At 40.9% G+C, this 26,094-nt stretch overlaps 1 protein-coding gene across 2 annotated transcripts in view; it reads left to right on the top strand.

Annotated features, from left to right (window-relative positions):
* Positions 1-872: 872 nt before the first annotated feature.
* bach2b (BACH transcriptional regulator 2b) overlaps positions 873-26,094 on the top strand; it is an 89,683-nt gene continuing 64,461 nt past the window's right edge. The window contains exon 1 of one of the 2 annotated variants that reach the window (XM_078274217.1): positions 873-1,290. Coding sequence is in view for 1 of the 2 variants with exons in the window: in XM_078274216.1 (XP_078130342.1) it covers positions 17,357-17,371 (15 nt within the window). In the remaining variant the exon portion in view is untranslated. Of the gene's footprint in view, positions 1,291-17,292; positions 17,372-26,094 lie in introns of those variants that run through there. The other variant, XM_078274216.1, reaches the window with a different exon arrangement.

Consider the following 26,094-nt stretch of genomic DNA (forward strand, 5'->3'; position numbering starts at 1 on the left):
GTGAAAAGGTCTTTCTCTGTCCAGACAGGCATGTTCTCAGGTAACGTTTGACAGACTTCCCTCGTGTCTCGTACCTATTGTTCCAAAACTGAAAGACAGGCTCAACTGTTACATCATATATTCCCTGTACAAGCTTATACACCTGAATCATATCTCCTCTGTATCGATGTATGAGAGTCGGTAAACTTAATTTCCTCAATCTATCTTCATAAGACATGTTTTTCATTCCTGGAACTCATTTAGTAGCTCTTCTCTGGACCCTTTCAATTTTTTCTACATATTTTAATTTATATGGACACCAGACGGAGCTTGCATATTCAAGGTGAGATCTTACCAGGGATTTGTATTATGGGATTATTATTAAGTAGTTTTTTGACAGAAATGAAACATCCCCATCTAAGAGTTTTAAGGTGATGGCTCAAAAACACCTTTAACAGCTTTATTTGCATATTTTCACAAATATGTGATACAAACAATTGTAGAACAATTCGGCATCATACTTAAATATATATATATATATATAAAGCAGTGATTTCCATTCAATGAGCATTACAACCATACATCATGATGACATAACATGAGTAAACTTCAGAAGAAGAAAGGTAGGCTACTTAAACACACAGTACGAAAAGAAGGGAGTCAAAAATAAAACAACACTAATTATGTTTAAGGTATACAATAACATTTCCTTAAAAAACTCTTGAAGTATGTCAGCTGTATCAATAATGTTCTAGGACTCAGTTGTCTCTGTTGTGAAAAATGCCTTGCGTCATCTTTGGCCGTCATATTCCCGCTGTGTGCACCGAGAGGAGGGGGGGTTAGCGAGCACGAGGGCAGGGCTTTGAGTTTACAGCCCGTAGTGAGATTCTCCAAGCTCCGCTGCGTACGTTACAGGGAGTACGCGCGCGCTTCCCGCGGGCACCAACGCAAAGCCGCCTGGCGCTACGATGTTGTGAATGAGGGGATGGAGTGACGTCAGCGGCCGAATGTCAACAATGTAGCGCGAGAGAGGAGGCGTTCCAGTCGTGTGGAACAAACAGCGGAGACGGAGCGGCACGCCGCGTGGATCGCCACGCACACATTCACACACACATACGCGCGCGCGCAGTCGTCGGCTACACACAGCGGCAACAACAGACCGGCGAGTAAACACACACTCACACACACGGTGTTTGTGTGCAGCAGCGGGAGAAGCAGCGAGCTATGTGCACCCGGAGGCTCGCAGGCACCATGTGAAGAGCTGCTGGGACGGACAAAAGGTTGCGAGACGAGCACCGGAGACGGGAAAAGGTGAGCTGCATGGTCCTTCCTCCCTCTCTGGTAGATATAGAAGCAGATCTAGCTGTGTTCAGTCTGCGGATTCACCGCGTGTCAGCCTCATCTATTGTTGGTGCGCTCACAACCGAGTTGCAAACTTGCATAAGTGTCGCAGGGAGAGCTGCAGCAGCAGATCTGTCTGTCTGTCTGTCTGTCTGTGGGAAAAGTCACTGTGACTGCTGGGAAAACAAAACACGCAAGAAAGAAGAAGAAAGAAGCGCATGCATGACTCTTGAAAGCTTGGCGGGGCTGCGAATATTAAAGGCTGTGAAGAATGAAGTGTTCAGGAGTGAAACACAACTCTGAACCGCATCCTGTTGTGCTCTGAGTCACTCTTGCACCGTGTGCGCTCCCTTCCCTCGGTGTACGGTGGAAGCTGGAGATCCAGCGTGCACGCGCTGCTTCTGCGAGGAGAAGAAGACGCTGTCACACACAGCGCATCATTCACTGCATTCATCAAATGAATTAGCAGCTGAATAGAATATAACTTATTATCTTGATTATTATTATTATGCTATACAGTGCACCTCTGCATTTTTCTGCTCTTTCCCAATCTGAAATGATCGGAAATTACACCTACTCATAATCAACATAAAAAAAAGATTTGCTGTGTAAGGACGAGCCAGCCAATGGAATCATCTGAATGGCTCGGCGGTGTCGTTTAACAGTCCACATTGGCATCCCCATTAACCCCTTATAGGCATGTTAGAAAGATCCAATTAACCTGCCCCAAACCAAAGAAGGGTGGGGGGTAAATCCAGCGGTGACTGTATCAAACAGCTGCATTGTCATGTGGGCGGCTGCTGCATCAGTCAGCGCTGAGCGGTGATGATGCTGGGATGATACGCTCCATACTGTATATATACTGTAGGCTATATGGGAATAGAAGGTGATGTGTTGTGGTTAATTAACAAAGCAGTTGGATGACACATGCTGTAACCTATGCATACCAGCCATTAAAGATTCATGTTAGCCTATTTAGGGTTAGGGCTAAGCCTGTTCAATGTGTGTTTAACAAAATGAGAATAAATCCCGTTAGTGTGAGCTGGACTGAGAGGTGTCCGCAGTGTCAGGCAGCCTGCCGCGTCCTGGCTGGCTCAATAAAAAGTCAGTCAGTGTGTTCATTTCGGGATAGGCTACTATTGTTTGATCGCCACGTGTTTGCCTGAAATCATAAATCACATGAATGCGGTGAAACAGCACTTTGAGCGGCAGCGGCAGCGGCCGCGGCAGCTCTTTGTCTGTTTGTGCTGATGCAACGCGCAGATGCCGCTGAGCAGCAGCAGCCTCCAGCACCCATTTCTCCCCGCATGTGTCGCGGTCCTGCTGGTCTGTCTCTGGCATGGTGACAGTGAGTCCGTGCAGCAGGTGAAGCTGAGTGCACGCGGAGAGTGCACGGTGACGGTGTCTTAGTGAGATCTGATCATGGAGCTGAACTGAAAACGTTGTCGTTCACTGACATCGCTCTGCTTGCACAGCACGTGCAAAGCGGCAGCAGCACTCATGCGTACTTTTACGCAGGGAGCCTTTGTTCAGTATAGTAGCCTCCCATGGACAGCAATCCGCTGCTTATTGTAAGGGGAGGGGGAGGGGGGGCACAGTGACTCAGTCAGGCTTAAATGCAACTTCATCACAGCAGCAGCGCTTTATTTATCCTGCTGTTACTCTCATCTGATCTGATATTTATTCCTCTGTTTTCTTTGTCCATCAATCAAGAGAGGGATTACATGATAGTTTCACATTGGTAGCACATTCTGTATATTATAATGATGAATATAATAAGAGGCTACACATCCTGTTATCTTTTATTAGTCTATAATAATAGCTCAGTGATTGAGACATATTTCTCAACAAACATCAGTCACATTTCCCGTTGACTTCTGTTCACTGAGCTGTGCTGCGTGTGCAATGGGTTTAGTCTGCTCTTACTGTTTGGAATAAGATATTTCAGAGAGAGAGAGTGTCTCCCATTTATTTAACTTTATTTAACTTCATTTTCCAACTAGTGCAGTGTTTCATATCATATTTTCTGTATATCTGATGATATGAAGATCCAATGCTGTTGAAGCCTTCTTCTCACTACTAGAAGCATAATTGTTGTGGGTAAATAATTGTATTATATTATTTATTATATTGGCTTAAAATCAGCCAAATGTAAGTAGCGTGTACAGAACCACTGGACTCCGCCTGTGACACACTCCGTGACCTCAGTGTCCCAAAATAGGAGCTACAACTCTATTAGGGGTGTTCACCTCTCTTTGGTTAAAGCATCCGCAGTTTATAACAATGAAAACTCTGCACAAAACATTTTGAATCTTCCTCTTCCTCTACTTTGTGACCCCAGCAGGGGTGATGTTAGCCTTGTTCTAAACTTCATCTCAGCACCCCTAAAAAAGAATTGCTAAAAGAAAAAGAAAAAGGTCTGAGCTAAGGAGTTCTGCTCTAAGAATACCACAGCACCGTGAAACTAAACCCAGAATCGAGATACCTAGATCATTCAGGAACACATTCTGAGCCATTTTCAGAATAGTGCTTGTCAGCCATTAGTCAAAATTGCATACATCTCTAATTTTCCAAAGTTATGGATAATGCATTTTGGAAATGTCTGCTTTTCCATAGATACATATCTGATTTCATTTGTAATACCACCTGACCTTTGTAGTAACAGCCCTGTGGCTCAGCATTTAAGGAAGTTTTCTCAGAATTGTTGGTGTCTTTCTACTTACATATAAGTCAGTGTTTCCCCTACCATGACGGTCCAGAAATGATGTTAAAATGCACATTTAGCCCATTAGTTTTAAAAACTATGTTAAAAAGGGGCCAGGCACCCCTAAAGCTCTGATCCTAGAATCGCCCCTGGACCCCACCATTATGTCACAACTGCAAAACAAATGAAGCAAGACCCCACTGAAGTCCTTAAAAAAAGCAAAGTTATAGTGAAGTTATTAAACATAACGCGGCCAGCATCTCTGAGGGTGAGCCTGGCTTGGGAACATGTCTCAGTCTGAGCCAGGCTGTTTTTGGGGATCTGGACATAATGAGTCCCTCAGGGAACCACAGCGTCCAGGGCTAGCTCCTGCAGCCTTCTGCTGAGCCTGAAGTAATCATGTTCTCTTACTGAAGTTCCTATCCAGCTAATTAAAATGCTGATGACAAAAGAAGCTGCCTGTGTTCAAAAGTAACCGAGCACTTATAGGTTAATGATTCATGAAATTGCAGTTGGAGTATAGTGATAGAGGAATCTCTTTGTGTGATCGTAGAAAGCAATCCCAGCAGCCCCTTGAGGTGCTAAAGTGGCATCATTTCTGATTCTTATGAATCATAGCAGAAGAGCGGTTTCGAAAATAAAAGCAGATCCTCCTCTGTCTCTCACATAGATGTTTTTCTCTCTGCATCGTTAAAGGATCGTTTGCATCACTCAGGATATTTGAGTAACCCCCACCAGCTCAGCTTAACATCTCAAGTCAGCGCCTCGGCCAGAAAAGAAAAAAGAAAAAAAAACATGTTCCCATAGCTCTCCCACGTCAGCACAAAGGCATGTTTGACTGGGCTGCTGCCAGTGTGAGGCGTCGATGGAACAGCAGAAATCTAAGATCCTGCACTTTACACTCAGGGCTATTGTTTCCCCTCTCTCTGTCTCTCTCTCTCTCTCTCTCTCTCTCTCTCTCTCTCTCTCTCTCTCTCTCTCTGTCTTTCTCTCTCTTTCTCTCTCTCTCTCTCTCCCTCTCTTGTGAGCCCTTCTTCTCTCTGTCATATCATGGCTGCTCATTCTTCTCCTCCCAGCGTTGGTTCACAGCAGCGATGTGCACTGCCACTGTGGCTCACCATGTGAAATCAGATTGCATTATGGTGCCAGTGCTGCTCAGCGGAGACTTGCCAAGAAGCTATCAAATCTAAAACACCCCCGGCAGATTTCTGATTGTTCTGGTTTGTTTTGGGTCCTTTTTTTGTCTTGTGTTGCCTGTAAGAAAGCATCAAGACCCGTAAATCAGCCTGATGCTTGCGTCCAAACTATTTGCTGATCTCACAGACGGCCTCCAGCCGAGAGCTTCACCTTCTGAACTCTTGAGTTAATCCTCTTTAGGAACCCATCCTGTGGTCATCTGTACGTTTCCAACTATGCAAAACATATTGAGCTGATAAAATGATGCACATCTGGTCCTAATAGCTTTGGAAAATAAAATATTGGAAGGGTGGAAGAGAGGGGGCAGGAGGTTCAGTAGTTATTGAAGCAGTTTAGAAGAATGAGCTGTGTGTGAAGTGGAGTTCAGTGAATGTAATGACCTGTTAGTGTTGGATTAGTACTACTACTGCTGCTGCCAAGGGACCAGAGAGCACTGCCTCTGCTCTGTTTACACATGCATTCATATTCATGCTCAATTAATCTAATTACTACTATTATTATAACCATATCTAATTTTTTTGTTTAAAAAAAGCAGAAATCATGAATTAATTTGACTAATAGTTAAGATCAGAGGATGTTGATGGATAATCCCAGACTGGTTTATGTCTAAGTTTAGTCAGGATACTGTTTTAAAACCATCTCAACTTAAAAAAAAAAAAATGCTAATAAATTGAATAAAACACCCAGAATTCAATGGAAGTAATCATTAATTTGACCTGCGACGATGTGCATGCATGCATCCAAGTTATTTTGGTTGGTTTGGGAGGACAACACAAGGGTTAATACTACGGTGGCCCTGGGGGCTCAAAGACTGCAAATACCAGAAAGAAAAGCCATGTAAACAGACCCAACACACCACATCTAGATCTCAGCAACTCTCAACACACTGGGGACTCTTAACAGTGATGCACAAGTCAGTCAGTGGTGTTGGGAAATGTTGAAAAGAAAACCAACTGTTCCCCTTATTTTAACATTATGAAGGCATGATTCAGATATTATTGCACATATCTGCTGTTAGCTTAACGTTATCCTTTTGATTATTATTATAATATCTAAATCATGTGATCACAATGACGGATAGCAGACAATAACAAGCATGTCCCAGCCGTGTGCGTCACTTTTTAGTGTCCCCTGGAAAGAGTTCCTGTAGCTCCTGAATGCTGTGTGCGGCTGACGAGCTTGTGTCGGGTCTTTTTCATCTTTCTTCATTTGCAGAGCGCTGAGCTCTCAGAGCCATCGTTAATATTTAGAATTAAGTAGTTAAAATTCTGAAGATTAAGTGTTTTTCCCTCTAATAATAATAATAATAATAATAATAATAGTAATATGTTTGTTCTTGGAATTGTTTTAAAATCACGATTGGATTTAAGTTTGAAATCTTTTTTTTTTTTGAATAAATCTTTTTATTTTTATTTAGGGGAATAAACATAGACAGTACAGCCATTGAGCACAACGTAATATATTATTCACAATAAAATATAACATAACGGCTCATATCTGCCACCCCCCAAAATAAATGAGAATTCAGTTCAATTCAATTTTATTTCTAGTATCAAATCATAACAGGAGTTATCTCAGGACACTCTACAGACAGAGGAGGTCTAGACCACACTCTATCATTTATAAAGGCAAATAAAAATAATAAATACAAATCAAATACGAGAGGGAGGGGGGCAGATCTACATGTCAGGAACTAACAGGCTAGTTCAAAACTATATGTATAAAACATGAGAGTTTAGGAATCACATACTGATTATTATTATTATTCTTATTATTATTATGATCTGATGTGCATAGAGTAATACTGGTGCGCTAACAATTTGAGTTTTAAAACAACATGTTATGTGTCTGTATAGGGCGGCATGATATGAGGAAAATATACGATAACGTTGTTGAATATGGCGATAACGATATAACTTGTGATAAATAACCAGATATTAAAGTTTTCTCAGTTCTGCTGCTTTCAGTATTCTTCTAAAATACAACAAACTGCTTGTTGGATTTTAAACAAAAGAAAGAAAATAATTTCCAACATTCTGTTATTGATTAAATTGAACATTGAATTGAACATAAAAGGCAGCATTAAATCAGTTACATTTGAAAGTTTTTTACTAATGAAAAAGTCGGAGTGTCCTTGGTGATATGTCGCAGCCTTTCTTCCATATGTGTACTGCACCAGTTCATATTGTGATGGCGATAAATAAAACAATACATTGTGCAGCCCTTGTCTGTGTATACATGTCTAAAGTGATTCATTGTAGCTTTTTAAAAAGCTAAATATACAGCTTTAATTTGCACCCCCCCATGCCATGCAGAGCTTTGCTTGAGTCTGGCTCTTCCCCTGCTAACAGGACCGGAGCCATTACCGGCTCCTCCTTATATTCATGTTGGATGATATTCGGGATGCTGAGGTTATTCATAGTAAACAGTGTTGGTCCGTCTGTGTGGTCTCCTGCTGCCACCATAGAAATGATATGCATACCATAATAAGTAAGAGCAGTTTGCTGTGTGTGTCTCCTGGGGAACACTGAAGCACACCGTAGTACCGTCCCATTTCAGGTCCTCCTGTCAGCAGTTTGCTCTTTTTGTTGTTGGTGGAGTTATGCACCGTCATATATATTATGAGATAAATATACTTCCATACCTCCACCAACCTATCAAAATGTTCTAAGTATTAGAATAATATAAAAATATATAAATATGTTCCAGATAGTTTTAATTCAGAATAAAGCTAATATTGTAAGAAAGGTATAATGAAATACTCCACCAACTTTTATTGATATTTTGAGATATTAATAAATACAGAGACACAAATGTAACTTCATTCAGAATGAGCTTATTGCTCAGTAGCCTTTCATAAACATGCACATAGCTTTGACGTTTTGGTGCTTATGCACATAAACAGCAGATGAGATTACAAATAAAAGCACGTATTGCACAAATCCAGAAACATAAATATTGAAAAAAAGACACCATACATATATGGAGAAATGTTAATCATCAATGTTAATATTAAAATGAAAGGGCAGTGGTAGTTTTGTGGAGAACATTGTCCAAGGTTCACAGTACCAAGTCTAAACAGAATATTCATAAATGTTTATGTAAAGCATTTAGACAGATGTGAAGATGTTAATGTAATGAGGGGAAATATTAATGAAATGAATTTACCAACAAAGTAATATAGCATTAATGGCATGCTTTTATTAAGACTTAAAATGAATGAATCTGCCCAAATAGTTGAGTGAAGTAAAGTCAAAGGAAGTATAAGATCAGATAAAATAAGCCTGTTTGGTTCCCCAGAGGGCAGATTCAAGGACAGAAATAAGTAAAGATAGAGAAGAGTTTCAAATAAATAATTAGAAGCATATTAAATAAAAATAAGAATAGAAACAAAAATAAAAATAGAAACTATACACACTTTAAAAAAGACTCCTATACCACCAGATACACCAGGTTGAAGTGATAGATGACATCATTTTACTCCTAGCTAAGACTGCAAAGAGTAGCATGTTTTAGAAAACTTCCTGATTTATGCTTCTTCTACTTTTCGGCTTGACACATCTGTGAATAGAAGAGCATGTGACAGAATCAAGGTATTCTACAGGTTGTTGGTCACCAACATTTGTGTTTCTAAATATAAAGATGTCTAAAGTGTAAATTACGTTTGAATTAAAAGGTGTAAGTTTTGACACACAGGATGCTTGCTTTGAGCTCATATCCTTATGTGACACCCTGTTGTTCTGTTCACTGACATCGTAGCGCACGCTGCAGTTCTGAAAATCTTGCAATCATCACTGTTCTCTGTGTTATCACAGTGTGTGCACACGACTGTTACATACTGTGCTGCGGAGGAAACATATTGTGGGCTAGTAAGTAAGGGCTGGCTGTCAAATCAATATGATATCAAAGTATATTTGTGAGCTGAGCTCTTTGGAATCCTGTCATCTGCAGCCATGCTGGAGGGATACGCTGTCCAGTCTAGGGCTCAACCATTTGGGGGGGAAATCTAATTGCGATTTTTCTGCCAGATATTGCAGTTACGAATGGATTTGCGATTATTTTTTTTTTCTTCTTAAAAGTTTAGCTAAAGTTCAATATTCCCTGTGTATCAGATAAAACCTGCCATGGAGCATTATAACATGAGACACCGTCAAAACTGCTCTGTATTTTTATACAGGGATGAGAACATAGACATGAACTGCCAGCAATACGTGTGTTTATGGAACACTGAACAGTCAAACACAGAACATTTATCACAAAAGATAAAGTTATAAACAATAATAAAATAAACATTTCCAATAAAAAATATCAGTTCTTTCCTGTAAACTGAAATGTGTGATCTGCCTCAGTTCAGCAGCAGCAGCTACATATTACACCTTCTACAGTCATTAAATAAAGTTATACAAAATAAATGAAAAAGCCACAGAAAATAGGACATTTCTGTAAACCATCTGTGTTATGTAACATTATACCAGCATTGATCTTTTGAAAAAACAGTCAAAAAAACCCAAAAAAAACCAGTAATATATATTTTTTAAACCAAATATTACACCAAACAGTCTTCACAATTAGCTAATCACATTCTTTCAAATCTGGATTTGGATTTGAAAACCATTGATGGTTCAGCCCTTCTGTCCAGTCTTTTCTTCTGAGAGCGTCTGTTCTAATGTAAAATGATCTTGGATTACAACAGATATATATCGCTAATGGTGTGTGTGTCGGCAGAAACTCAAACAGGAATTCCAAATCAGTAAACTGCACTTTTATAATAGCAGAATTTTAGTATATTTAAAGGTTTTCTCAATTCAAGTTTAAAAGGTTGACAACTGAAGGTTTACTTGTTCTGGCTTAAAGGTTCAATATGTTAAACCAACATGGGTTCGAAGTCTGTTGTTGAAGACCATGCTATGGTTGAAAGGTCCTGAATAAGTGGACCTTGAGTGGAATGAATGGTCAAGCTCAGGTTTGATACAGTTTTCTTATGTCTTGATAATGGCTGGGTGTCATTCAAAATCTTTAGGAACTGGTGTTCATGCTATTTATTTTATTTATGTATCGCCATTTGCGATTGAGTTTTTAATTTCAGAAATATGAATATGGTTTTCTTTAAAAGCCTTTTGTTTAATTTAACAAAAGAACGTTCTAAACAGTCTAAAAACAAACCCTCGTATAAGAACATAACAAAATAAAATAGTCCTAAAGACATACAGTACATGTCTTCATCTAGCATCTTCATAACAGTACAGACTGTTATCCATAATCAGTGCCGTGGACACATTTCAGTCCAGCACTGCTCCTTTTTACAGTTTATATATTAGTTCAAATGATTTGAGTTCCAGTGGTTTTTCCCATTTCAAATGGTGACTCTGCTGTTGCTGTCCAAAGAGGTTGTCTGTGTTTTCCGATGAGTGTCACTGAGAGTCACTGACTGTAATTGAAACCGTTTGATGTAAGAGGCCAAATGCAGTGAGTTCCCGTCCTGCTGGAGGGCTGGACGTTTCCTGCCAAGCTCGTTTATTTCCCCCCCCCCCCCACCTCTCTCTCCATCCTCCGGGTCGATGGGAAAAAGAAGTGGCACTCAGTCAAGCATAGTGGAAGGTATTTCAAACAATCAGCGGATTCCTAGTACAGGAGTGAGATCATTGTTTTAGTGAGGGGGGGGGAGGCTGGTCTGACCTGTGGCGGGACGCTCAGTGTGAAGGGGGGGGGTTTGAGTCATCCAGTCATGACTCACTGTTTCCGCTACATAGCGTACTTGATAGTAAGATAGAAACATTCAATTATATTGTTTTATATTTACAGCAACATTCAAACTTATTGGAATACACACAAGTCATCCGAGTCAGCATGCCTCAAGTCAAGTCTCGCTCGTATCTGTCCAAATCGAGTCTCAAGTCATTTATTTATTGTCTTGTCAAGTCGCAAGTCATAAAAAAGGAGACTGGATTTGACTCCAGGGGTTTTCCTGCATAGAGAAAGAGGTTTTCAGCCAGCGCCAAAGGAAAATCACAAGCGCCAAAACGTTACGTAAGACATTACACTTCATAATGTTTTGTATTCATAACAGGATTGTATTATTGTACAGATTAGCTACAACAGTGATAGCAGTGACCTTATGTAAGTCACTCTACATTTTTGAACTTAGGAGTAAAACATGCTTATTAAGGAAAAAAGTTACCGTAAAGCCCTGTTCATATTAATAAATAAAACTGAACTTTGGGGTAAACCCGGGCCCATTATATTCCATTATATTTAGAATGTTTTCCTACCACCAGAATTTTATGTTTTCTTTGACATAAATATGTATCAGAATGCAGGAAATTAAGTCTTTGACCCCCATACCCGCCACTCAATATGTCCCACCAAAGGCCCATTCTGAGCCAGGAAAACCCTGGACTCGAGTCCAAGTCACCAAGTCTCAAGTCCACATCTCTGCTCAATTAACACAACAATTTGATCTCTGACATATGAGATGACGATGAGGAATGCTCGATGGCCAGCTGAGGAGAAAATAAGATCATGAACTGCACAACAGACATTTTTTAAGTGACCGATCACTCAAAGTACAACAAACCCTGGTCCTTCATGGTATCTCTGCATGCTGATAGGTTTTGATCTGTCCTGGTTTCGAGTTATCTGTCTCTAAAGCTACGTTCACACCGCAAGTCTTAATGCCTAATTCAGATTTTTTGCTCAGATGCAATTTTGTTTTTGGCTGTTCACATGACCTTTTAAAATGTGGCCTATATCAGATTCCAGTGTGGATGGACCGGTGGTGCGCCCGACCCCGAGGGACCGGGATCCCACCTCACCCTGACTTTCATTGCACCACGGGGCAACCCTCTGACTCGCGCGAGCGTTAAACTCCTTGGTCTGTGTTTCACGACGGGTCGGTGGGTTGCCAACATCGCCTTTTTACGTGAGCCGATCCCTGCCCTGGCGACTCGACGCGGTTGGGGCACACTGAGTCCGCCCCGTCACTAGTTAAGGTGAAGCCACCCTGGCAGTAAACAGCCCATTACTCAGCTGTCACAGCTGGTTTGTCTTCCCGTCGACCTCGCAACTTTTAGTTTTTTGGACAAAATTAAAACTTATTTTCCGCTGTTTTTGTCACTTTTCCCGATGTTAATTTTTTTTCAAAAGCTATTAAACTGAATAAAACACTTTGATGAAAGTAGTGAACTGATCATGTATTTGACATGAATAAAGAAGAGCGTTGTAGGGAACCATCCACCTTACTTTTTTTGGACAATTTGGTTGCAAGAAACCCAAATTTCTGATTTACAAACTTTTTGAAAACGGGTCAAATTTGACCCGAGGACAACAGGAGGGTTAAACCCATCATACAAGTGTTTTAGCTCTTCATATTAATAGAACATCTTTCCACAAACAGTGTTCCTATTATTATTATTATTATTATTATTATTATTATTATAGAAAACTTCTACCCTTCTTCTTTATAAAGTAATTCCAACCAACACTATCTGCATGTCTTGATACCATAAATGGATCTCTTTTCTTGTTTTTCAGTTTTTTTTAAGGCAGTTTACAGTAAACCGAATCCTCTTCATTGACGTTGAAGCAGTGGAGTGTAAAACAACAAAGTGTTTGAGTGTGCGGTTTGGTAAAGAAGTGCAGCTGTAAAGGAGTTAGTGTGAGGGAGGAGGGTGGGGTGGGGTGGGGGGGGCATCCTGTGAGACCAGCACAGGTGGTTGGGAGGGGGTTGGTGTAGTGGTGGTAGAGGGAGGGGAGGGGGAGGTTGTGGGCGTGGAAGTGCAGTAATGTGCCCACTTCCTGCACCGATCCCCCCTGTGCTCTGCTGTAAAACAGTGAGCTTACAGCGAGATCAGCAGGATTTGCCGGCGGTGGCTTCCTGCCATCTCACAGCAGGCAGCCATAGGTGGAGATCCTGTATGTGCACTCTAGTGCCTCGTACTTTTCCTTATGATGGTTTTTTTCTAATCATGCACAGGAAAAGGAGCAAGAAAAGGAACATTCATTCTACAGCAAGAAAAAGCTGTGAAATGAAAGCATTAAAAACTGAGAGCATGACGTTTACCACGATGGCTTTTCCATTTGTTGCACACAGATGTGGAATGGAAAACATGAAAGTCTATGTGTTGGGTTACATCCATGTATACAGCCCTTCCTGTGGGGGAGTAATCTGTGTGGATAGCCAGCTTTATGCTGATTTCATCCTGTAATTTCAATCAGATGAGCCTGTACTAAGGTGATAAGGATCCCAAGTCCTCCCAGGGTGTTGACACCATCTTGTTTGGAGCCGTTGACTCTTTCTCTGGAGAGTTCACTCCTGTTGGGTTGGCTCTGTTGCTCAGATGGGAACTATGCCATTCAACTGGGGGGGCACCAAAGAAACTACCGTCCTGCACATCAACCTCATTCTGGGTCATTAGGAGCACCCATAGATTCATTATTGGTTCATGGATATCTCAGTTGTTGCCATCTGATTCTTCCAAAACCTCACCTAATAAAAGGTCTTTGATGGTGTAACATCCAGATAGGGCTGGGCAATGTATGGATATTATATCCACATCGATATATGAGGATAGATATCGTCTTAAGTTTTGGATATCGTAATTTCCTGGTTTTAGAGGCTACATTACAGTAAAGAAGTGATTTATATTCTGAACTTACCAGACTGTTCTAGCTATTTTATTGTTTTCCTTTACCCATATAGTCATTATATCAACAGTATTGATGATTATTTCTCTCATTGTGTTAATATTTTGTGAAAGCACCAATAGTCAACCCTACAATATCGCCACAATATCGACATTGATGTATTTGGTCAAAAATATTGTGATGTTTGATTTTTCCATATGGCCCAGCTCTACATCCAGAAGAGAAAAAGAAATGCAGTGAGTTTGAGTGCTGCTGAGTCTGCAGTCACGGAGTGTGAACCTAAAGCAGCCCAGGGAACTCACAGTGGGAGGGTTCAGAGTGGATGGTCCGTTGATTGGGTGTCCACCTGTGTCTCCCTGTGTCCTGCAGTGAGTCAGCACTGGCTGGGCCGGGTCATAGGGACAGTACATTTTAGCTCTCTAAAGTGTCGCACATGTTTAAAGTCCAGTAACAGAGGCTTTCCTATAAAGCGAGAAGAAGAGGAAAGCTGTGGAAAGTCGTGGCTGCATGAAGGATGGAGGAGCTGGCCAGTTAGATGGATGACCGGAGAACAGCTTCCCTTCCATCCCACTCAGGGATTGTGTGTGGAGGGCAGGCTCAGTCTCATTCTGCTAGCTGCGTCTGTATGAACACTGCCACGTATATTCCGTCAGGATGACGTACAAGAGGAACATTTCTGCTGCGCGGGAAGCCAACTATCGCAGTCATCTTCTCCTCCAGAGCACAGTGACAGCCCACAGACAGTCTCATCTATCTCACGCTGCTCAGCAGCTTCTCCAAAATGTGCTTAATCAGCGGGCCGCTGTAGCCATCATCAGATCTGTGTCACAAATGTGCAGCTGCGACTGGTTCAGGTCGAGCTGCGTGATTGTTATCAGTCCACACCGGTGGCAGAATAAGAAGAGAAGGGAAAAAAAGGAGATTTCACAGCTGATTAAAATGTGAAAGAGACACTGTGCTGTCTCGGACAGTCTATGTATCTATATAACTGTGAAGCATCCAGCAGATTGAAGAACAGTATCAGTGATTCTTTCATTCAGCTGCACTGACACCAAAGGAATCTCATTTCTTCTTTAGATGAGTTGTGTGTGAGGTTTGTGAATTAGAAGAAAATAAGATTTTAAAATTCTAAATAAATGGCCAAGTATCCGTGGCTGCAGCTACACATGATTTTAAATCATTGTTTCATCTGGCTTTTTTTATATGAATGCATCAATTGAGTGTTCATTCTTGACCTTGGAAATAGTAGTTTGACAAGAAAAATGTCAACTTTAGGGCCACTTATAGCTTCTTCCAGGACAACTGAGCTAACTCCATTCATTGAAGACTGTGAGATGCAATGAAACCTCTTGTTGTCAACTCCATATTTAGCCTTGAAGATGTTTGAAAAGGTTGACAAATGGCCATTGTAATTTCCAAAAACCTTCATTGCAAAAAGTTGATTTTGTCCAACTAACTGTACCAAAACTCTGTTGGTATACTGACATTGAGAAAAACAGCAAAGCTCCATTTTTAAGAAATGAAATGTTTGATATGTTTGGCAAAATAATAACTGATTATCAAAATAATTCATTGAGGCATTTTGTGAAATCACTTAAAATCTGTAACTTTCTCAGCACTAGGATGGAGGTTTGTTTTTAATCTATCTATCTAGAGAGGAAAATGTAACTTTAAGGTACAGTGATGGGATTTACATTCAGGTGGCTGGAAATAAAGTGGGTAGATTGTGTCACCATGGAGATTTGGAAATGTATAAAAACAGAAAAATAAAACCCTAAATAGAATTAGTCAAAAATTTGAAGTGACAAAACAAATCCTAAGTCCACTTTGGAGCTTTTTCAGAGCGAACTGAAGAGGGGCGTGAGCTACAGGTGAAAGCTCAGCACAGAGCTAAGCTAGCTGTGGTTTCCTGTTCTGTTTGTCTTCCAACGTTCAGCCGTCTGACAACAGCCCCATGGCAAATCAAACAGCATGTATTTTCTATATCTAGATCAATCTCACCTTGTTCCGTTTCGGATTCTTGATTCTAGAACATTCCTGAAACAAGTAAACTATTATTACGAGTATTCCACTTATCACAGGATTTTTAAACCTGAATTCAAAGAGAATAAATTACTTTTTGAGCTTGTTGTTAAATGCTTCACAGTATGGATGGATGGATGGATATATAGTTGGATAGATGGCTATATAGATGGATATATGGATGGATGGATAGATATATAGTTGGATATATAGATGGATGGATGGATGGATAGATATATAGTTGGATATATAGATGGATGGATGGATGGATAGATATATAGTTGGATATATGGATGGATGGATGGATAGATATATAGTTGGATAGATGGATATATGGATGTATGGATGGATGGATAGATATATAGTTGGATAGATGGATATATGGATGGATGGATGGATAGATATATAGTTGGATATATGGATGGATGGATGGATAGATATATAGTTGGATAGATGGATATATGGATGTATGGATGGATGGATAGATATATAGTTGGATAGATGGATATATGGATGGATGGATGGATAGATATATAGTTGGATAGATGGATATATGGATGTATGGATGGATGGATGATATCAACAGAAGAGAAGAACGCTCAGTACAGAATACAAGAACAAACCTTAGTATGCTCTATAAATATAAGGTATATATATCTATAGAATACACAGTACAGACAATATATACTAAAATACTGAAAACTATAATATAAATACAGGACAATATCAGTATTTGAAAGCAATACTTGAGTAAAAGTACATAGCAGAAAATGACTAGTAGAAGTTAAAGTCACCTTTCAGAATATTACTTGAGTAAAAGTCTTACAGTATCTGATATTTACTGTACTTGGGTATCTAAAGTAACTTTCTGATACTAAATGTATTTAATTATTAAAAGTAAAGAGAAAGAGAAACTTTGATTATGAACTTTATTGTGGCTTTCTTTTAGTGAAGCATACTATTCAGGGTTTCCACACCTTAAAGTCTGACATCAACAAAGAGAAAAACAGAATGTTCATTTTTTTGTGAGGAAGAATCTTTTACTCCAACATACAAAAACATTTCTTGCGAGTAACGAGTAATGAAGACGCTCAGGGGGAAAGTAGTGGCGTAAAAGTGAAAGTTTCCAGAAATATAAATAACAAAGTAAAGTACAGTACAGATATGTGAAAATTCTACTCAAGTTAAATTATAGATACATATATCAGCAAGGCTTCTGTCTAGGTGTTAGGCAGGGAATGAGGTAGAGGTTATTGAGAGTGTGGATGAATGAACAGTGGTGTGTGTTTGCATGACTGATTGTGGATGATGGGAGGCTCTGTGTTCGTGCTGCAGCCCCCCCACCCCCCCCCCCACCCCGACCTGCCAATCATGTCCCTGTCCTTGCGTCTGTCTGACTGATATGATGTGAATGTGTCAGTGTGAGTGTACGCTGCTCGTGGATAAATGATCACTAATCAGCGTCAGTAGATGAAGGACACGTCTGTAAGTAGCTCTTATACTGCACACACTCCAGCTTTTGTTTTTCTGTGTCGAGCATGACTTTCTGTTGGCCGGGTGTTATTTTTTTCCTGTTGTGGTTAGACTGTGAAGCCGAGGCAAACATTTGTCACACTGACACCCACAAACAGAAATCCAAACGCTGCTGTAGTCTGAGTCATTTATTATCTTTATTTATTCAATATATCATTTATCATCCCAGCAGCATTTATTTAGCTGTAGAATAATTCATGGATCCTTAATGTTTTGAAGTAAAAATTTAAATAAAAATTCTCCAATAAAACAGATAATTCGAAGGCTCTTAAAGACTGAGAATATAACTGTGTGTTCTCGAACAACAAGAGAAAACCGCACTGTTCAAAACTAATAACTAACTGTTGCAAAGGAAATAAAGCTTCCTTCTCCGACTTCCTCTGCAGGTGCTAGAATAGTGGCTGTAGTAGACTAATATTCAGTGATAATTGATTCAGCTGTCTCTCCTATGCTAGTGTAACAAGTCTCGTGACCATAAAACACAAAGAACAAAAAGAATAAAAGGAAACCCACATTTCAACCCTTTCCCTCTAATAATAGATCTTGGTGAAATATCCCGTTGGATCTGTGCTTGTTAAAAGGAAATGTAAAACTCTAAAGTGACATGCTGCTCCCTGATCTCTTGATGGCAGCTCTGGCGTGTACATGGAGTCAGAACTCTTATCGCTGCTTTTCTTAAGAGACTACGAGCCAACACAAAGGCCTTCTTTGTCCCGGAGCCTTTTAGTCTCATAGCCAGTTTGTGGCTTAGCGTACACTATATAGTGGTGTTTAAGCTGCTGTAGTAAGAGTACAAGCTGTCAGAGTACTGAGCCCAGAGCACGTGTGTGTACCAGCTCAACGTGGCGTCTGGCAGCTCTGAGACCAACTCAAATCACAGTTCACTTTGGCTGACAGATCAATATGGATCTCCTTGGTGTTTGTTTTTATCATTTAGTTAACCCTTGTGTTGTCCTCCTGTCGACCATAACGTCTATCTTATCTTATGCACTTGTTGTCCTCCCAGAAAATGAACACTTTTTTTAAACATTTCTGTCGCTTTTTTAACAAAAGACGCACCGGCGCATCCAAACGATGTTTGACAAAAGTCCTACTCAACAAGCAATATTACATTACATTTCAGACATTTATTTACTATATTAATGATATATAACCTAAGACTTTGGTAAACTCATTTCAAGCACTGAAACAGTTTGTACAACACATCATAAGTTAAGATTTGTTGTCAAAAGAGATTTGAGGAATTTCAAAAAGCCAACATCAACGTTTCAGCTTTAGCGCCAAATTATCTCTTTACACATTGCTCTAGAAAGAATCCATATCCAGACAGCTGAGTTTGTTCTGAACATTTTGATATGAGACACACAGGGATCAGTTATATGCAAATAAAAAGGAGAATTTAGAAGATGTGTGAAAATGCCCTCAGACCTCAGAGGGTTAAAACATTATTGGCGCCTTTTTCGACATTGTCGGCCCACATTGAGTCTTAAGGCCTACCAGGAAATGTTTTATGCTCCCCCCCCTAATATTTTAAATTCCTGCTCAGGCCCCCTGAATCCAGGTGGAGATGAATATGCCTAAAGTGAATGTAATTCAAAGTTTCCTATCCAGTCAGGTAACAAATATGTCAAAAACAAATGCTAAGTATCCAAAGGGGCTTCTCTGTCTCCAAACTACATTCATGACACATTTCCCTTGTTTTTGTTGTGGAGGATGTTGTGCAATAGAATACAGGCTTTATGGGATTCCATAGTCTCAACATGTACTTAAGAATAAATCCTTATATATATATATATATATATATATATATATATATATATATATATATATATATATATATATATATTTTAGGATATTTCCTGAGGCGTTGGCTTGAGAAGAACTAGCAAAACAACTTTTTTCTTTCATGAACTGCATGGAAACTGTCACAGTTGTGAGTTAGTTGAACATCTTGAAATAAGGCAGAACATGTAAAAATATAGAAAGTAGGGCTGAACGATTTGGGGGAAAAATCAAATTATGATTTCCCTGCCAGATATTGCGATTACGATTCCATTTGCGATTGATCATGTTAAATAAAGGAAGAAAAAATTAATGAAAATGTTGTTTCTGTAAACAATCTGTGATATGTAAGAATAGTCCAGCATTTATCTTATGACAAAAACAGTAAATATAGTAATGAAAAGAGGAATACAAAATGTTAAACCAAACATTCAACTAAATATTACACATTTGATTAATCGTGCTCTTCACGATTAACTTTTTGCACTTTTTAAATCACGACTTTGATTTGATACCATTAATGGTTCAGCCCTAATAGAAACGGTCCGAGTGAAAACATCCCATCCCACTTGTCATACTTCATAGTTTCTTGTGTAAGATCAGGCGTTGTGCTGGCTCTGTGAACTGCCTGAGTGCTGCAGCGCTGTGTGTTTTACAAAGCAGGAGTAATCCAAACTCACAATTCACACATGGCCCATATCTGGAAGTTTAAGTGCTGTTGCTTGTTGCCGGGGTTTGTGTGAGGCCTCTCTGAAGTATCTGCGCTCAACTGTACGAGCCTGTCTGCCTGCCTGCTTCCCATGATGCACCTCCCCATCTCCAGCCTGGCGAAGGCAGTGAAAGAGGCCATTGTTCCTATCACTCTGAGGCATGTTGCATGCACTTCTGACACAGAGTGGGAGAAATGATTCCCTTTATGCCCCTGGAATGTCTTTGAATCAATCAATTCTGTATGAATAAATGCTGCTGTTTGGCCGACTTTGATTTACAAAGTCCTTTAGTCACAAATGTTCTTAAGTTTTGAAAGGAAGGGAAACTAAGTATTGTATAGTATAAAATGGAATTTGAAGAAGAAAGACAGTATTAAAACTTTTCAAATCAAAAGCAACACCTTGTTTTATGCTAATGTCCTTCCTCATTGAGGCATTTCTCATTTTTAGCCTGACCTGGAGCAGAGACCACCTCCAGAGTCTGATTCACATGTCTGATCCTCTGAGTCGAGCAGCCTGTTAACACTTTGCAATAGAACAAGTGGCTTTCAGGACTTCTCTCCCTCTAATTCTTTTCTTTTCTCACTGAGCTTTGATTGATGTGCAGCAAACCACAGTTGGAAATGCTTGCAGCTTCTCTCATGGATTTTTCCTGCATGATGTAATGTTTTGATGATCCTCTGTGTAGGATGCCATGGGCAGTGACATCCAAACAAAGGAAATATCCACCCGCTGAAAAGGTGGACTTCTCTGTCTTCTCAGGCAGATCATGTATGCTTCACATACCATGAGACCCTTTGATTCCCCTAAACAACGCCTTCTTTGATTGCGTGAGAATGTTTGATTCTCTCAGTTCTCAAGTCCAGGCCACATAAAATCCTAAAAGAAGTGAGTCTTCCTGATCCTACTTCTGAATCTATAAGTGGTCCAAAAATGCATATAATTTTTTTTTCTAGTCTAGTCACAGCTACTCGGGGTGTAAACCAAGAGCGCTATGTAGAGTCTATTTTTAACCCTGCTGTATCACGTATCACCTCTTGCCATTTTGTTCTTTTGTTCTGCGAGGAGGGATATTTCAGGACACTCTCGGTAGCGTGGGAGGCGAGGTGAGGCTATTCCTCTCCCCGACAACTGATCTTCCCTGTGCCTGATGTGTGTGTGAGGGGAGGTGAAGCCCACGCCTGCCACTGACCTATTGAAAGGGTTGAAAATGTGCTCTTCCCATTCATTAGGCCGGGCGGCCTGCGCTGCTACCAAGCGCTTTCACTCCATCTGTATTTGTGGTCTCTGATAGGATCCAGATGGCAGTCTGGAACACCCGTGCAGACCTTGTACGAGCTTCACATATGGCGGACAGTAAAGGAATATTTAAAGGAGCCTTGCACCCGGGTCACTCTGTAAACAAGTGATGGTCCATGCATTTATAGTATTAGCAGTTCATTTACAATGGACAGTGTCCTGTGGGCGGGATACAGATTCTGGATGGGATGTTCGTATAAAGTCTCAAACGAAAAGGCGAAAAGCCAGCCGGAAGTATGTCAGAGTGTCCTGAACAAGTGAACTGGGTTATAATAATCGGGAGATTAAGCAGGTCCAACCCCTCTTACTTTGTCATCTGCTCCCAACTTGCCAATCACTGCATAAACATAAAAAAGTGGGATTGTTGGTTTTGGAAAGTCACAAAACTGTCAGACTGTCAAAGCAGCTGAAGGTTCAAAGGGTTGAAGGCTGAAAGACACATAAAAAGTTGCCAAATGATAGCCTATACCATTCAAACAGACATTTATTGAGTTTAGAGGTCCGTCAGTGATCAGGAGACTCAAAAAGCGCAGGCTCGTCTGCTGCTGTATTTGTTTGGGTCTCCAGTCTGCTGCTGCTCTGTTTTGCTCCGATTTTTTGCTGCTATGAATGTGGCGGGGGAATGCGCAGAGGGTGGGGTAACAGAGGGGGGAGGGGGGACTGGACGCAGGAATTCCCACTCACTTGGCTCATCTTGCATTTGCTATACTCCTCTGCTGAATCTCTCCCGCTGCACATGGAAAAGGGGATGTTTTGTTTGTGAAAGACAGCGCTCTCTGGGCCGCGCACGCCATCCTTGTTTTTCAGGCATCGGGACCCGGAGAATCTGCACAATGTGGCAGCTCGGTTAGCAAGAGGAGCACCACTGAGTTCATTAATCCGCCTGTCAAGGGCCCCTTTCTGCTTTTATTTTTAGCCAAAATCCATCAGGCCTGACAAGTGGGGCAATCTGAGCCAAGCTGAGGGCAGCGCTCCAGGTCCCTTCCACAAAGTCAATCTTTTCCTCCCCTCTTGGGAAAAATCTCCGGACAGCCCTGCTCCAGGCCCAGGGTTTTGTTGAGTCATGTGAGATCATACACAGAAACACAGGAGGGAGGGGGGGGGGGGGGGGCTGAAGGTGGAGGGGGCTGTAGGATTAATGATGCGGGTAGGGTTAAGGCCAGGGGCAGCAGGGGAGCTAAAATCTGCTCACAGGCCAGCAGAACGCGCGGGTGCTGGCCTTGTATAAGGTAATGTCTAGCGAGCATGGTGGGGTGGGACGTGTGCACAGATTTATTTTAATACACTGCTGGTCGTGCCAGTGGGGGGAGGGATGTGGAGCCTGTACGCTCGTCCCAGGACCACTGACACACTTCGGACAAGACGGGACCTTTCAGTAGACAAACCCACCACCGGAGAATAAAAACACTGAAAGGAGGCAAGTTGAGTCCAACTTTGACCTTTGAATCTGCATGATCACACTGGTTGTTTTCTGTTTGAACTGGTTCTCCTCATGCTGTCTCCATGCTGTGGACCAGCTCCTCTCACAGATGCATGTTTGGAGTGAGTTGCCCTGCAGGGAGCTCTGGATTTGCCATGTCAGTCTTGTATTTAGCATGGCAGTGATACAGTATGCAGCGAGGTGAGAGTCTGCTGGCTCATGGTCCGTGGCAGCGTCAGACTAATGAGATACTGTAACTCATCATTTATGTCACAACTAATGAGTCTATTGATTCTTTTTTCAGTTAATTAATTAATCATGTAATCTATAAATATAATAATAATTAAATTAAAAATAATTATATGATAAGAAGTGGATTATCCCAAAAGGTATTGATTATGTGTAAAAGCTCATTCTTGCAGTTGAAAGCCCAGGAAAAAGCGAGTAAGTGGAAGTTTTTTTTTTTACAAACTAAACTACTGTAGTCATTGATTCTTTTTCAGTCTATTGACTAAGGACCTTACTGTAGATAGAGGTCTTACCTTCCAAATCTAATGAACTGAAAAGCTGTAAGGATAAAAAGCAGAAACTGCTAATTTGTATGTGTTGCTGCAGCCATAGTTCAGCATCAGGATAGAACAATGGTTTGGATGGTTTTGTGGTGCCATTTATTTTTTAGCCACCCTGGCAGCGTGACTCTGGGATGGAATTGTCAGTCAATCTGTCCACTTTGGTCCTTGGATGTCCCAACAACTATTGGATGGATTGCTGTGAAATGTGGTTCAGACATTCATGTTCCCCGCAGGATGAGTTGTCATAATTTTGGGGATCCCTTGACTTTTGATCTAGGGCTATCATGAGGTCGCATTTTTAATTTGTTTAGTACTTTGCTTTATGACTTAGTCACTGCAAATTGAATGACTTTCCCACCAGCCTCAGCTGTACTTTTTAGTTATTGCTAATGAGTAAATGTTAGCATGCTAACATGCAAAACTAAGATGGTGAAAATGATAACCATTACCCACTTAATATCAGCATGTTAGTATTGTCATTATTAGCATGTTAGCATGCAGACATTAGTATTTATAGTAGCTCAAAGAACAATGGGTCCAGTTTTGCAAACAGCCGCAGAGCTTAGTACCTGAACCTACCCGTTACCCATAATTATCGAGCCGCCCGGACCCGTTAATATAAGATACACGACCTGACCCGTGATTAAACATTATACAGTGCCTTATTTTTACTTGCACAATTGTAAGATAGAAACATGAATTGGAATCATAATTAACCGCAGCCTATTTAGCAGATTCAATCACCAGTCAGCATGTTGCTACTCACTATGCTGACATGTAATTGCCCTCAGTTGAGCTGTGCAGAAACATAGCATGATCCACAGGCCTTGGTTTAAGCTGGGTTCTCCGTTCTTGAATCACAAATCCAGTTTCTTTCACTGGCTGCGCTCGATGCCGCAGGCTATCACAAGAAATATAAATCCTGGTGGCTGATTAGGCTTGATAACAGTAGCTGATTACGATGGTAGAAATAGGCTACTGCACATATTCATCGTATTACTTTCTGATTTATATCTGATTTCTCCAGAAAAAAACTGCCCGTCTGCATTTAGTCATACCTGTAGCCTTCCTGTTCCCGTGAATTTATATAAATATATTTATTACACAACTTTTTTGGTGCAGGACTCAGGCTCACAGCACAACTGTGTCTAATTACAAAGGCGGGAGTGTGGCTGTAGACCCACTGTCTTGTTGTGCAACTAAAGACAGAGAGAGAAAGCATGCCTATCTAGCATCAATAATTGAATCTGAGCTAACTTTAGAGTTGGACTGGCATAGAATGCTACTATCAGGTTCAGTGTTAACTCGATGGCTGGTAGCCAGTGGCACTGATGCCCAATGCGTTCTGGGTGTTAAATCCACTCCAAGAAGAGAAATTTCATTTCTAATTTGCATTAACTTTCTTCTTTGACAGCAGTATTATCTTTGCAGGAACAGGTACCGGCTTTTTTACTTGGCAGATATTCCGTTGTGGAATTAAACTAGAGGACATTTAGTGGGTTAATAATTTTTATAGGCTATAAAAAGCAGCAACACTCTCACAGAACATAAATCAGCACAGTCTGTCGTTGCAGGGTGTAAGCATGTTGGAAACAAGGCTGTACACTGCAGTGGCAACCCCTTCCACCCCACCTTGAGCGACGAAGGTGACAGAAGAGGAGAGTTAATGACCAACACACAGGGCAACTTTAATGAGCACTGCATAAGTGTTATTTATATTCCATTATAGGCTGTCTTCCCACTCCTGTTAGAGCTGTCAAGAGGCTGTATATCCTCCGTCTGTGCACGTGTGACTTTTGTCTCTGCTATATGCTTCCATGCTGCTATGCATGATCACAAGGGGATGAGATGAGGTGCTCCATTTATACAAAGAAAAAAAGATCTTAACCGCAACTCTGATGTTTTATGTGTCATCGCTGCACAATGGAGTTCTAGTGTGAACTGTAAAAGTGGCCTTTGTGTCAGCTGAGTTACCCAGTGCTGTTTCAAGCTGCACATGTTGAGGAACCAGAAAGTCCAAAACAGAGGAAGCTATCATAGCCTATTAGCTGTGTCGCACCATCCACTTTAAGTGAGTGGATAGACTAAACACAGCTCCACAAGAAGACATTGCAGACAGTTAAAAGGGCCAGGAGTGGATGTCACAAATACTAATACCAATTATTCTACTCTTGCTGAAATCGAAGTGACCCTTCCAAAGGGATGTGGTTCTCCAGACTTGTAGATTCTGCTAAGGATGTTGTTTTGTTCCAAACTATTGATGCATGCAAATTCCTACTGTGTTGTCAAGACCGTAGGCTGAAAGGATGCCTCTGGCAAAAAAAGCTTTAGGAAGTGTGGGGCTGTATCCATGGACCATGGGAATAGCAGAGATGGAAACGGAACACGGACAAAAGCAGATTTTCTTTTCTGTAAATCAGAGTTTACTTACCTTCTGACACAGAACGGAAAAAGTAGCCGGCTGAAAAATGTTCAGTAACAGGGTGGAAGTTGGGGTCATTGTTCTGCCGGTTCGTTTCTGTAACGCAGCCCTGGATCCGAGGACCCATCTCCATGGAAACCATTATGTGGGGCAATTGGTGGCAGAACACTTTAGAAATCTCCTTGGAATATATTAGTAACTGCAAAGGCCTCACTCTCCTCACCTTCAACCTCTCACCATTGTCTCGGAGCTAGTTTACTTCAGGCGCTGTTCTCAGGATTTCAGGCCTTGGCTCAGGAATGTTGGACTTATAGCCCGTCTCCACGCAGGGACTTAAAACCAACCCATCTGCTGTCAGCTGAGGTTTGAAATCTCAAAAAAACAGGCTGTAACCTGCAAACCTGCCACCAGTCAAGCTCCAATGCCTCTGAATTCTCACCTTGTCTATTTGTTATATAAATCCAATTAAA

This window comes from Sander vitreus, chromosome 18 (assembly GCF_031162955.1).
Source record: "Sander vitreus isolate 19-12246 chromosome 18, sanVit1, whole genome shotgun sequence".
NCBI lineage: Eukaryota > Metazoa > Chordata > Actinopteri > Perciformes > Percidae > Sander > Sander vitreus.